This window comes from Oncorhynchus mykiss, chromosome 6, assembly GCF_013265735.2.
Source record: "Oncorhynchus mykiss isolate Arlee chromosome 6, USDA_OmykA_1.1, whole genome shotgun sequence".
In the NCBI taxonomy this organism is placed as follows: Eukaryota; Metazoa; Chordata; class Actinopteri; order Salmoniformes; family Salmonidae; genus Oncorhynchus; species Oncorhynchus mykiss.
Window position 1 is genome coordinate 9,692,667 of NC_048570.1, and position 14,681 is coordinate 9,707,347.

Here is a 14,681-nt window from a genome sequence, read left to right on the forward strand (position 1 = left end):
TGTCCCTGTATATAGCTACTGACCCTGGAACTGTCCCTGTATGTAGCTACTGACCCTGGAACTGTCCCTGTATATAGCTACTGACCCTGGAACTGTCCCTGGAACTGTCCCTGTATATAGCTACTGACCCTGTAACTGTCCCTGTATATAACTACTGACCCTGGAACTGACCCTGTATATAGCTACTGTCCCTGTATATAGCTACTGACCCTGGAACTGTCCCTGGATGTAGCTACTGACCCTGGAACTGACCCTGTATATAGCTACTGACCCTGGAACTGTCCCTGGATGTAGCTACTGACCCTGGAACTGTCCCTGTATATAGCTACTGACCCTGGAACTGTCCCTGGAACTGTCCCTGTATATAGCTACTGACCCTGGAACTGACCCTGTATATAGCTACTGACCCTGGAACTGTCCCTGGATGTAGCTACTGACCCTGGAACTGTCCCTGTATATAGCTACTGACCCTGGAACTGTCCCTGTATATAGCTACTGACCCTGGAACTGACCCTGTATATAGCTTACTTACTTTCTAGTGTTCTTCTTATTTATATTTCTCATGTGTTTTTGTTCTATTTGACTTTTTTGAATACATTTTTTATTGTACAACTGCATTGTTGTGAAAAAGCAAGAAAAGGCATTTCACTAGTGCACGTGACAATAAACACTTGAAACAGGGCTTGATAAAATACATTGGATTGATTGAGTACCTGAGTTGGGCACAATGAGGTGTCCTCCCTGGGAGTTGAAGGATCCTGCGGCGGTGCAGGAGGGGTCTCGGGTCCGAGCCAGGCTCTGGTTACGCAGGTTCATGTTCTCACTGTCCAGCAGGGACTGGGTGACCTTAGGGGACAGCTTGGAGGAGAAGTCAGACAGGTCTTCCGAAGGAGTGACCAGGCCAGAGGAGTTGTACACCTTGATCTTCAGGTTGGGCAGGGGGTCCAGAAGGGGCGAGTTGGTCATGGGGATCTTGTCGGACACGTCGTGCAGGGCGTAGACGGGGCCGCGGTACATGGCCGCAGCGTTGGTCAGGTCCGGGGGAGCGGTCAGCAAGTCAGCTGGGGGTCAGAGGTCAGCGATGATATATAATACGTTTTGTCAAATTCCAAATTTACATTTATAAAAATGTGTTATTTAGACGTGTAAATCAATAACAAATTATGTTCACAATAATAACCTGGTTGATCAAGAGCAGACTGCATCAGGAAGTCTGTACCACAGGTTTATATTTCGGCAATTATTGTCTCAAAATGTCTAATCACGCAATGGGTCAAATGATTCAGTTACATTACATTACAAGTCTTATTGGATGAGGCATTTTCTGTACAGGGGACTTTTATTAAGAGCCCCGACACTCTGTCTGAACATTAACACTGATTGCTAATTAATATGCAGCTCGTTAGCATGCTACAACAGACACACCTGCTCTGAATGTGGCAGTTGATTAGGCTCTGGGTTAAAGTTTCCACCAGGTACAGATCTAGGATTAGCTTCCTCTCCCCTGATGCAAACATGAACCCTTACTGAACATCTCATCAAATGTCTACCCAGACTATTTGCATTGACACACTGACTCTGTACCAGTAACCCTGTATATAGCCTATAGTTATTCTATATAGTTATTCTTATCTCTTACTTTTTTTATAGGTATTTTCTTAAAACTGTGTTGTTGGTTATGGGCTTGTAAGTAAGCATTTCACTGTAAGGTCTACTACACCTGTTGTATTCAGCATTTCACTGTAAGGTCTACTACACCTGTTGTATTCAGCATTTCACTGTAAGGTCTACTACACCTGTTGTATTCAGCATTTCACTGTAAGGTCTACTACACCTGTTGTATTCAGCATTTCACAGTAAGGTCTACCTACACCTGTTGTATTCAGCATTTCACAGTAAGGTCTACTACACCTGTTGTATTCAGCATTTCACTGTAAGGTCTACTACACCTGTTGTATTCAGCATTTCACAGTAAGGTCTACTACACCTGTTGTATTCAGCATTTCACTGTAAGGTCTACTACACCTGTTGTATTCAGCATTTCACTGTAAGGTCTACTACACCTGTTGTATTCAGCATTTCACTGTAAGGTCTACTACACCTGTTGTATTCAGCATTTCACTGTAAGGTCTACTACACCTGTTGTATTCAGCATTTCACTGTAAGGTCTACTACACCTGTTGTATTCAGCATTTCACAGTAAGGTCTACTACACCTGTTGTATTCAGCATTTCACTGTAAGGTCTACTACACCTGTTGTATTCAGCATTTCACTGTAAGGTCTGTTGTATTCGGAGCATGTGACAAATAACATTTGATTTGATTTGATTTAGGGGTGAAAATGCAAAACGGACCTAAGATCAGTGTCTAGGGACAACTTCACCGTTAAACCTGAAAAAGCAGAGCCTCCATAAGAGGGCTTCCATCATTTATCTACCTCACCTGTGGTACAGTATATCCATAAGAGGGCTTCCATCATTTATCTACCTCACCTGTGGTACAGTATGTGGAACAAACTTGCAGGTTCAACATATTTGTTTTCATTGAAATACAATAGTTGCTCTTGAATGAGATTGCCTAACTCATTGGAACCAATGGAATTGTCCCAAAGGTGCAAACTCCGACCATGAGGCACTACAGAGACTTGATGAAAAGCTGAAAGCATTCGAAACCAGGTATGATCTCATCATACCTGAACATTCGTTAAACATCAATTCCTTTGTCTGAGTCTGTTAGTGTATGGTTCCATCCATCATCTTTGGCAAGATACGGACAAAAGACGCTGGTAATGTACCAAATAGCACCCTATTCCCTATGTAGTGCATTGCTTCCATATGGACCCTGGTGAAAAGTTGTGCACTGCATAGGGAATAGGGTGCCATTTGGGACGTACATGCTAATAATCCTGTTTCCATCCACAGTAGGAGCTCGCCCACTACTTTAGTTTGTTTGTGAAACCCTGTACACCGATCTGACCCTCACCATCCCTCCCCTCCTCCCTCTCTTACTCTCCTTCCTCACCATCCCTCTCTCACCATCCTTCCCTCACCAGCCCTCTCCTCCTCCCTCCCTTACTCTCCTCCCTCAACATCCCTCCCCTCCTCCCTCTCTTACTCTCCTTCCTCACCATCCCTCCCTCACCATCCTTCCCTCACCAGCCCTCTCCTCCTCCCTCCCTTACTCTCCTCACTCACCATCCCTCCACTCCACTCCACTCCTCCCTCCCTTACTCTCCTCCCTCACCAGCCCTCACCTCCTCTCTCCCTTACTCTTCTCCCTCACCATGCCTCTCCTCCCTCTCCTCCCTCAGCATCCCTCCCCTCCCTTTCTCTCATCCCTCCCTTCCCTCCCTTCCTCTCTCCCCTCACCTCCTCCCTTGTTTCCTTCCTCCCTCTCTCGTTCCTCCCTCAATATCCCTCCCTTCTGTCCTCTTCCTCCCCATCACTATGTCTCTGTCCTCTTCTTTACCATCACTCTGTCTCTGTCCTCTTCTTCACTATCACTCTGTCTCTGTCCTCTTCTTCACCATCACTCTGTCTCTGTACTCTTCCAGCCAGCTCATCTTTCCGCCAATTCACACCCACTGAAATGTAATTAACAGGCAACAGACTGCCAAAAGCTTGATGGAAGAGGAAGGCGAAAACGGAATTCTTTATTAATATTAACCTGAGATGAGCCTTCACCAGCGGATTGACATCCTGATGGTCTGCTGATGAAATGTCACCCGGCGCTCAAACACACACACACACACACAATGCGCTGCCGACCAAATTGCATTCCATCTCAGATCTCCACTTTTCATTCACACTCTGATTTGAATGTTAATCCGGCCTCTGTCTTCTTCTTCTCTCCCCGTAAGAGACCAGGCAGGCAACCAGCAGGGAAAGTTCACAGCGGTGGACTACAGATGCCTCAGTCTAGACGTAAAGGCCACCTTTAGACCAGTGGGAGGGTGAGGGAGAGTCTGGAATTAATAACACAAAGCTGCATGGTTGGTCTCCGACATCTTTTAAATCCTGATCTAATGAGAATTGCCTGTCACGCTGATGAAGGTCACTACTGGTGAGGTGTGGTGTTATCACGTGTTCTCTATACCGGTGAGGTTTGGTGTTATCAAGTCTTGTCTGTACGGGTGAAGTTTGGTGTTATCAAGTCTTGTCTGTACAGGTGAAGTTTGGTGTTATTGTGTGTTGTCTGTACCGGTGAGGTTTGGTGTTATTGTGTGTTGTCTGTACCGGTGAGGTTTGGTGTTATTGTGTGTTGTCTGTACTGGTGAGGTTTGGTGTTTTTGTGTGTTGTCTGTACCGGTGACGTTTGGTGTTATTGTGTGTTGTCTGTACCGGTGAGGTTTGGTGTTATTGTGTGTTGTCTGTACCGGTGAGGTTTGGTGTTTTTGTGTGTTGTCTGTACCGGTGAGGTTTGGTGTTATCACGTGTTGTCTGTACTGGTGAGGTTTGGTGTTATTGTGTGTTGTCTGTACCAGTGAGGTTTGGTGTTATCACGTGTTGTCTGTACCGGTGAGGTTTGGTGTTATTGTGTGTTGTCTGTACCGGTGACGTTTGGTGTTATTGTGTGTTGTCTGCAATGGCAGAGGAAAACTTGGATGGTTGTGGCATAGCTACAGTACTGGAGCATCAGGAAGTCTGTACCATAGAAATAGATTTGCTAGAATGGACATTACCTTTCAAGATAATGCTATGTGGTTGGTGGACCGGTGCGGCGGTCATATTGACTGTACACCAACAGGAGAAATGGCTGTGGTCGGAGGTGCTTTGGGGCCATTTCTTTGGTATGTACCGTCCCTCAACAGGATGGAAGGAAAGAGGAAAGTCTATCAGAAATGGCTAACGTTGAGTATCTGGGCTGGAGAGGGAAACATGTTGATGTTATCAGGGAAACAGAAAGCCATGATAAGAGGAGAAGGAAGTATTTGACTTTCTCCGGGAGACTAAGGAAAAAGTATATATACTGGATCAGATAAACAATGTCTACACTCTCAGCACCACTCATCACATGTTTTACTCTACAAAAAGAGCTAACTAAGATAACGATTACAGCCATGATTAAATCATGGATATTAATTATAGTTACATTAGTGTATATCTAGATTAAATGAGCAGTTAACTAGCAATTCATATTCTTATTAACATACTGAAACACACTGTGTTACTCCATATCACGCTGTCTGAAGAATTATAGCACTTTATGTTACTGCACTGTCTTCACTAGCCGTCACCTGGTAGGACATTTTGGCTTCAAACACTTCTGCTCACAATTGGTAACTACCTAGTACCAAATGGTGCTTAGTGTGGTTGATTTAATGACCCCCTCCCCCACTCTATATGTAATTCATACAGTGTAACAGTGTTGTAGTACTCGAGTACAGGACTCAGACTTGATTCAGACTCAAGTCAAGATTTTCATGACTCGTGACGCCGACTCGGACCAGTGGTGATTCGGACATGGACTCAACCGGTTATGTCTTTGTTGTCAGAGAAATATATTTAGCATAATTCAACATACTAGCTGCAGCAGCAACAGTTACCTAGCATGTATTATCTAATTAGCCTTTACAACACTAATGACAAGTAGCTAGTGAGCAGGGTTGGGGAGTAACGGATAACATGTCATCTGTTACATAGCATGTATTATCTAATTAGCCTTTACAACACTAATGACAAGTAGCTAGTGAGCAGGGTTGGGGAGTAACGGAAACGTGTAATCTGTTACATGTAAGGGAAAACAAATTGCAAACAAATGCCAACTGTAATCAGAATACAATCAGAATACAGATATTTTAAAAAAAAATCAATGATTACTTCGAGGATTACTTTTAAATTCAGAAAGGACGTTTTCTCAATGACATTCAAATGAGAATTGAAAAAAAAAAGGCGCAAATTTAAATTTGTTCCACCTGAGCGACTCTATGATGACCACTATGATGACACACCAAATGTGTTTGATGAATCGCGGGAAAAGAGTAGGAATGGGCTTTTGTAGGCTACAGTCCCAGCTATGTCTTCCAATGGTGCGACTGCTGTAATCTAAAAGTAACTGAATGTAAATCAGATTACGTTACTGAGGTAATCCAACAGTTACGTTACCGATTACAATTTTGGACAGGTAACTAGTAACTGTAACGGATTATATTTAGAAAGTAATTTACACTAGGGACTTGGAACTCGACTCGGACTGGAGGTTTAGTGATTTAACTACATCACTGCAGTGTAATAACCATTTATATTACTATGTCATTTCTTAGTAAATACGGGTAATCTATACTATGTCATTTCTTAGTAAATATGGGTAATCTATACTATGTAATTTCTTAGTAAATATGGGTAATCAATACCATGGCATTTCTTAGTAAATATGGGTAATCTATACTATGTCATTTCTTAGTAAATATGGGTAATCTATACTATGTCATTTCTTAGTAAATATGGGTAATCTATACTATGTCATTTCTTAGTAACTATGGGTAATCTATACCATGTCATTTCTTAGTAAGTATGGGTAATCAATACCATGTAATTTCTTAGTAACTATGGGTAATCTATACCATGTCATTTCTTAGTAACTATGGGTAATCAATACCATGTCATTTCTTAGTAACTATGGGTAATCTATACCATGTAATTTCTTAGTAACTATGGGTAATCAATACCATGTAATTTCTTAGTAACTATGGGTAATCAATACCATGTCATTTCTTAGTAAGTATGGGTAATCTATACCATGTCATTTCTTAGTAACTATGGGTAATCTAAACCATGTCATTTCTTAGTAACTATGGGTAATCTATACCATGTCATTTCTTAGTAAATATGGGTAATCTATATGTCATGAAATAAAGTGTTACTGGAAAGACATCCCAAACTGAACCATTGTCTAAAGATGCAACGATAAGAGCACAGCTAGAAATAGCCTGGGTACAAGACCTGTTTGTGCTATCCTTCCACTACTGGCATTTGACAAGGAGTGGCAAGGACTGTAATGATGGCACAAACAGGTCTGTTACCCAGGCTAAGCTAGGACCTAGTCACCGCCCCACATCCTACTCACCTGAGCGCGCCGTCTTTATATTGACCGACTGGAAGCCTCCGTTGAGGGCTGATGAGTCGATGATGTCAGAGTCAAAGTCCCGGTGGGTTTTCCGGTAGACGAAGAGCGCCACGATGACGGAGATGACCAGACACATTATGACAGCGATGACGATGCCTACGTAGAGCGCCATGTTTTCTGTGCTGGGGGCCGCTGTGACAGAGACACAGAGAGGGAGAGACACAGTGAGAACCTGGGGAGGTTTAAATTAAACCTGATTCATGCTACAAGGCTGAACCAGGGCTGTCTTGGTCGACTGAGAGTAATCTGTTCTTTCGACCAATCGATTGGTTGAAATTTTAAAACATGCATTTCCCCATATATAGACACACTCTATGTGTTTGAATTAAATCAAATATATGTAGAAAACTTCGCCTGATGCTTTAAGCACTGCAATTAAAAATGAAGACACACAAATTACTAAAGAGGGAGCCAGAGATCAATATAACCTAATCAGAAGAAAAAACCTGTTCCCTACTCGACCCTCCTCCTCCTCCCGCTGCCCGCTGCTGCTGGCTTCCACAGGTTCTGCCATTACGCCCCTGAAGTTGCCTGTAACAAGTAATAGGCTAGCGGTCGGCAACCTTTTCCATTTGGAGTGCCGAGTTATCCTACCATTTCCATTTGGAGTGCTGAGTTATCCTACCATTTCCATTTGGAGTGCTGAGTTATCCTACCATTTCCATTTGGAGTGCTGAGTTATCCTACCATTTCCATTTGGAGTGCTGAGTTATCCTACCATTTCCATTTGGAGTGCTGAGTTATCCTACCATTTCCATTTGGAGTGCTGAGTTATCCTACCATTTCCATTTGGAGTGCTGAGTTATCCTACCATTTCCATTTGGAGTGCTGAGTTATCATACCATTTCCATTTGGAGTGCTGAGTTATCCTACCATTTCCATTTGGAGTGCTGAGTTATCCTACCATTTCCATTTGGAGTGCTGAGTTATCCTACCTTTTCCATTTGGAGTGCTGAGTTATCCTACCATTTCCATTTGGAGTGCTGAGTTATCCTACCATTTCCATTTGGAGTGCTGAATTATCCTACCTTTTCCATTTGGAGTGCTGAGTTATCCTACCTTTTCCATTTGGAGTGCTGAGTTATCCTACCATTTCCATTTGGAGTGCTGAGTTATCATACCATTTCCATTTGGAGTGCTGAGTTATCCTACCATTTCCATTTGGAGTGCTGAGTTATCCTACCATTTCCATTTGGAGTGCTGAGTTATCCTACCTTTTCCATTTGGAGTGCTGAGTTATCCTACCATTTCCATTTGGAGTGCTGAGTTATCCTACCATTTCCATTTGGAGTGCTGAATTATCCTACCTTTTCCATTTGGAGTGCTGAGTTATCCTACCTTTTCCATTTGGAGTGCTGAGTTATCCTACCATTTCCATTTGGAGTGCTGAGTTATCCTACCATTTCTACTGATCTGCATGCCAGTTATGATCTCATTTGCTTTTTTTTCGTGGAACAGTTTAATTTAATTCCTAATAAAGTCTTCATATCTCAAAATCAATGTCATGTGATTAATCAAAATTATCTCTAAATTAAAATGATACAAATCTAAAAGTAATATAAACATTGCAGCCCACAGTTAGAAAAAATCTTGATAAAAATAAATATCCTGTAAACCACGTTGGCTATGCATGGCCTGTCTGCAAGGCATTTGAGACAACGTATCAACTATTAGCTGTAGGCTATTTGCTCAAGGGATAAAATGTAATCAGCTAGGCCTTTTTTTTTTATGACATTTCCACCTGATCAGAGAATTACATTTTTTCCCCTTTCACGCTGAGTGGTTATCGAAAGGGAGAGTGCTGGAAATATTTTTCCAACAGGCCACGTTGAGGAACTATTGTCATTCTCAGTGGATGTAAAAACATACTTATTTTACTTTCTTTTTGGGGTGAAGAAAAAATGACTTTGAGAAGCTCCACAGAGATAGTGAGTTACGACAATCAGAAACAGTATCAGATCCCCAAATGGGAACATTTATAGGCCTACATTTGCACACAGGCCAGTTAGCCTAGGCCTAGTTCTATGTGTAATAAGATGCATGTTCTTACTTAGGAATGACAGGAGCCTTCAAACAAAAGACAATTAATAAATTGACAACTTGTAAATGGAAACTAAATAGTGTAGCCTAGGTTGTGCGCTGTGCAAACAACGTGTCCACTCCTACAATGACAACGGTGGGACTGTAATAATATATTGAATGGATTAACATAAATTACCATAACCATGCAAACATTGTAGATTAGAGATTATAGTAATTAACAGTACATGTGATACTGGTGTGCCATCCCCAAGGCTTTCACAACGGATTAGTCCACTCAGACAGGTGTCACTCAGACAGGTGTCACTCAGACAGGTGTCTATATAAAATATATTTGCCACTGCTCGACTAAAAAAAGATCTCAGTCTATCGACCAATCAATCGACCAGTCGAGTAAATGGGCTCATGACATGATCTGTTCACATGGTCTTTTCCAGCCACTGTGCTGGATGGATTACGTAACAGGCAGCACAGTACAGCTCGGTTCAGCTCGGATTGTCTCAGTAGTGTGAAAATGTTATTAGAATTTGCATTTCATTTCTCGCAATGGAGATGTTGGCAAACATGACTGGGCAGGTCAGCGCCAGCATTACAGACAGGAAGCCAAAGTCAACAGGAAAGGATTTATTTCAAACTGTTAGAATAGATTAGCAACAGTTGCTAATTTGAATAAACATACACACACACACACCTATCACCCAAGACACAATCCTTTATTTAATGAGGCTATGAATGATTTCACGAGAACCCTGACATCTTTCCTTAATTTCACCAAAATAATTGCAACAGCACTAAGCTTCATTCAAAACAAATCTCCCTCCTCTCCTGTATCCCATTTCCCCATAACATGGTGGAGATTTTCACTTTCGGGTTTGGTCCACTAGCTTCAAACAGCTGTAAAAACGACATTTATAGTTACTGAAAAGATTTAGATTTAAGTCAAATGTATTTTCACCCAAGAAAACAAGTGATAGACAACAACACAGAGGCTTATATGAAAACCACACCACAAAGAAACACAATATACAATATATAAAGTCAAAAATATCTAAATATTTGTTAAAACAGATATCACAACCTACTGATTATAAATTAATTGATCAGTAATCCCGAAAAAACATTAGATTTGTTTTGGTTAAATGTGTGTGTGTACATGTGAGTGTGGGAGAGTCTATATGGAGGAGAGTAGTTTGGTTAATCAGGCTGATCCCCACACTTCATGGATGAGATTTATTGAGTAGTTTGGTTCATCAGGATGCCACCCAGTCTTCATGGAGGAGATTACTGGGTAGTTTGGTTCATCAGGCTGACCCCCAGTCTTCACGGAGGAGATTACTGGGTAGTTTGGTTCATCAGGCTGACCCCCAGTCTGACCCCCCAGTCTGACCCCCAGTCTTCATGGAGGAGATTACTGGGTAGTTTGGTTCATCAGGCTGACCCCCAGTCTTCATGGAGGAGATTACTGGGTAGTTTGGTTCATCAGGCTGACCCCTAGTCTTCATGGAGGAGACTACTGGGTAGTTTGGTTCATCAGGCTGACCCCCAGTCTTCATGGAGGAGAATACTGGGTAGTTTGGTTCACCAGGCTGACCCCCAGTCTGACCCCCAGTCTTCATGGAGGAGACTACTGGGTAGTTTGGTTCATCAGGCTGACCCCCAGTCTTCATGGAGGAGATTACTGGGTAGTTTGGTTCATCAGGCTGACCCCCAGTCTTCATGGAGGAGATTACTGGGTAGTTTGGTTCATCAGGCTGACCCCCAGTCTTCGCTTGAAGTTATTTAGGGATGATGTTGTTTTGGCAATGTGAAGATATGAATTCCAGAGTATGGTACCTCTGTATCTGATAGATAATTGACTATTTGAGGTGCGGCAGTGGGGAGGGTAAAGGTTATCGTATGTGTTGAACAGATGGATTTCAAAATTAACCTGGAAGAATCCATTGAAGGGTTTAGGTAAACTGTCTCGGCGGTATGAGTATTTGTAGATGAAAGTGCATAATTGCCGAACATTAATGTGGTAAAGAGACAAGATATTGAGTTTCTTAAACAAAGGTGCAGATGGAGCCAGGTAATTAGAGGGAGGTGACTAGTCTTGCAAATGTTTTTTTGTATGATGAGTAATTTGTGTAGGTAGGAGGCATATGTACTGGCCCTGCCAATAATACAGTAACTAATATATGGGTAAATTAAGCTATGGTATTGAGTTAGGAAGCAAGCCTGATCATCTTTCTGATGATACCAACAGATATCATCACTGTGCTGCAGACAAATTGAACATGATCTTTACGGATAACTTTTCATCAAATAGAACTTGTTCCATTTCATTCCCACCAATTAAGATTCTCGCCATTTTTCTTGTATACAATATTTCTTATTATTACTAGTGATTAGAATGAATGTACATTTAAAGATCATTTGTTTATCTGGAACCATTGAGTAGATTTGGCAATGCCTGAGTTGGCTTCTTTAATTTGTGAATAAAAAGTGTGAAAATCTAATTGGTATCATCAGCAAAGAGAATGGGAAGTACGGAAGAAGACCCAGCAACAAGGACATAGATATTTATTAAAAAATAACAAAGGTCCAATTATCGAACCCTGTGGGACACCACAGAATATCTAGATGTAGATGCACAGCCGTTTGCATAAACACATTGTTCTCTATTGTTCTCTATCATATGTATAATCATGAAAACCATAATAATACAATTTATAAAGTAATATTTCATGATCAACCGTGTCAAACGCTTTGGTTAAATCTGAAAAGATGCCAAGAGCGTATTCATTGTTGTTCAGGGCTGTAAAGATTTGATCCACAAGTTGCAAAAGAGCCATATCTATGAAGTCGTTTTTTACGAAATCCATATTGTTGATCATATAGAAAATCTTTTTTTCTTTTCATTTTTTTTTTCTTAGTACAGATTTTGGCCAATAATCTGTAAAAGATATTGGATCCCCAGATGTATAAAGTGGGATAACTTTTGCAATTTTTTTTTTTTTTAGGAACAGTACCAGTTTGCATAGATTTGGTGAAGATATACGTTAGAGGCTCAGTAATCGAGGATGACACTGATTTCACAAAAGAGGCACCAATCTCATCATGACCTGCTGCTGATATGTTTAAGTTACCAATCACCTTCTTCACCTCCATTACATCATCACCTCCATAACATCATCACCTCCATTACGTCATCACCTCCATAACATCATCACCTCCATAACATCATCACCTCCATAACATCATCACCTCCATAACATCATCACCTCCATTACGTCATCACCTCCATAACATCATCACCTCCATTACATCATCACCTCCATTACATGATCACCTCCATAACATCATCACCTCCATAACATCATCACCTCCATTACATCATCACCTCCATAACATCATCACCTCCATAACATCATCACCTCCATAACATCATCACCTCCATAACATCATCACCTCCATAACATCATCACCTCCATAACATCAGGAGGATCAAGCAGAGTAGGGAAATGTCCCTTAATGTAATCCAATGAATTTCCATCAGTTACCCATTTTCTTTGACAGAGAGGAACCCACATTCACAAAAAAAAAAAAAAAAAATGGACATGAAATAACACCAGGATGACTATGGGTCTTATTTCCAACAATACGTTGATATGGGACAGCTGTATTTTTCTCAGTCTACAGTTGATTGATGATTTTCCAAGTCAACTTTATATTATTATTGGAATTTGTTAGTATTTTGGGGGGGATATCCAAAGTAAGTGAGTAAATTTGTTCTTATACTTTTTTGTAATTTGTAGAATTCAGGACAGAGGGATTTGTGAGACTTTTTTATACTACTTGAGACCGGTTATAAGACAAGGTTTCCAGAACCCTTCTGCTGCTCTCTTACATGATTTAACTAAGGGAAAGCGGTGGTGAAATACAGAATTGAAATATGTGTTTAAAAAAAGAGTAAGCAGACATACTGCTCTCACTCGTGATGTTCTACAGCGGTGAACAGTATGACATGGAGACGTGTCATACTGGCTGCTTCTCTCTTCAGTCAACCAGGTTTCTGGAAGGGCAACAATGGAACATTCATGACTGAGAGAAGACAGATAATGAACACGGTGGTTGTTTTTTGTTTTTTTTAAGGAAGACTGCGAACGTTCAAATTAACAAGTAGAAAATAAGCTTGTCTTGGAATTAATTAGATAAGCGTTTGGAACAACCTGTATAGCAGTTTAATATTATAGTAATCACAAATGATACTCGTCTCTGGTCAATTTCAGGAAACTTCAATCTGGATCAACAATCATTCTATGTGTTGTTCACTTCATGAATTGATTAAAATATCTAACGGGATGAAGACCATGTCATCAGGGTTGATATCCTGCCTAACTAAGAGAGATACAGAGTGGGAATCATCCGGAGAGTGGAACAGAAACATAGAAGTGTATGCCTCACATGTCCAATACAACCATACATTTGTGTTAGTTATATTAATAGGGGTGCACTTCCTATGGAATTGACACATTGACACAGTCCACATAACACCACTGAAGACATCAGAGAGTTATGACATTTAGAGCAATGTGTGTTTTTGGTCACCAGGTTAGGTGAAACACATGAACAAAGTAGAGCAATGTGTGTGTGTGAAATCAGTGGACTATAGGTGAGTCACTTGCCATAGGCCTACGAGAGGTGGGTGAACGACCAGCTGATCAACCTTCAGCTATGGCGATGTTGCCTTTCTTTCGTTCTTCAATTAGTCATTTCTTTTGGAGAAGTCTTCACTGATGAAGATCTTGATTCCCTTCATGCACTTGGCTCTCCTGAATATCTCCTCCTCGTCTTTGAACCTGAGAAGTTTCACCACAGCTGGGCCGTTCATCAGGGAAGAAAGTGCCATTCCCATTCACCCTCTCCATCTCAATGAGTTTAGGATCCAGTTTGAGTTGATCTGCCAGGATACTTCTGGGTCATGCCAAGTTTGTCTTTACATCCTCAATTCCATCGATTAAAATGTTATTGCGCCTCGATTGGTTTTCGATCGACGCTCCTTTGGAAGAGCGCTTGTCAAAGTGTTGTTTGGAAGATTGCTAAATCCTCAGACATGGTTCTGAATACGGTCTGGCTGGTGACATTCACACCCTTCAGCTCTTCCACCTCCAACTTCGTAAAACAAACTGTGTTTAAATCATCAAGCCTTTTGTTCCTCTTCTGCATTGAGCTTGTTGTGAGCTAAAATGAGTTCGCAAACACAACCCACACCCCACCTCCCGAAATGAAATGCCGCCAGTGAAATGGTAAACACACACAAGAAACAGACTTGATCACAAATGCACCACTACTATAAATAGAGAGAAGGTGGAGGACCTGCTCACTGTATGTATCCTGGCTGAACTTTACTAAACGAGCAGGAAACCACCAACTCGCAAGTTACTCCTAGCAGTATGCAGGGCATTAAACCAAAACACTGGTCGAAGACGCTTGGGAGAGACAGTGGTAGGAGCGTTGGCTTACCCACCGAACGA

The 14,681-nt window shown here is 41.4% G+C and overlaps 1 protein-coding gene across 2 annotated transcripts in view; it reads right to left on the reverse strand.

Annotated features, from left to right (window-relative positions):
* Positions 1–14,681, reverse strand: part of si:ch73-72b7.1 (netrin receptor UNC5C) — a 313,017-nt gene that overhangs the window by 48,176 nt on the left and 250,160 nt on the right. For both annotated transcript variants that reach the window (XM_036979369.1, XM_036979368.1), the window contains 2 exons: positions 7,066–7,257; positions 714–1,061 (listed from right to left, as the gene is read on the reverse strand). In XM_036979369.1, the coding sequence (XP_036835264.1) occupies positions 714–1,061; positions 7,066–7,257 (540 nt within the window). The remainder of the gene's footprint in view (positions 1–713; positions 1,062–7,065; positions 7,258–14,681) is intronic.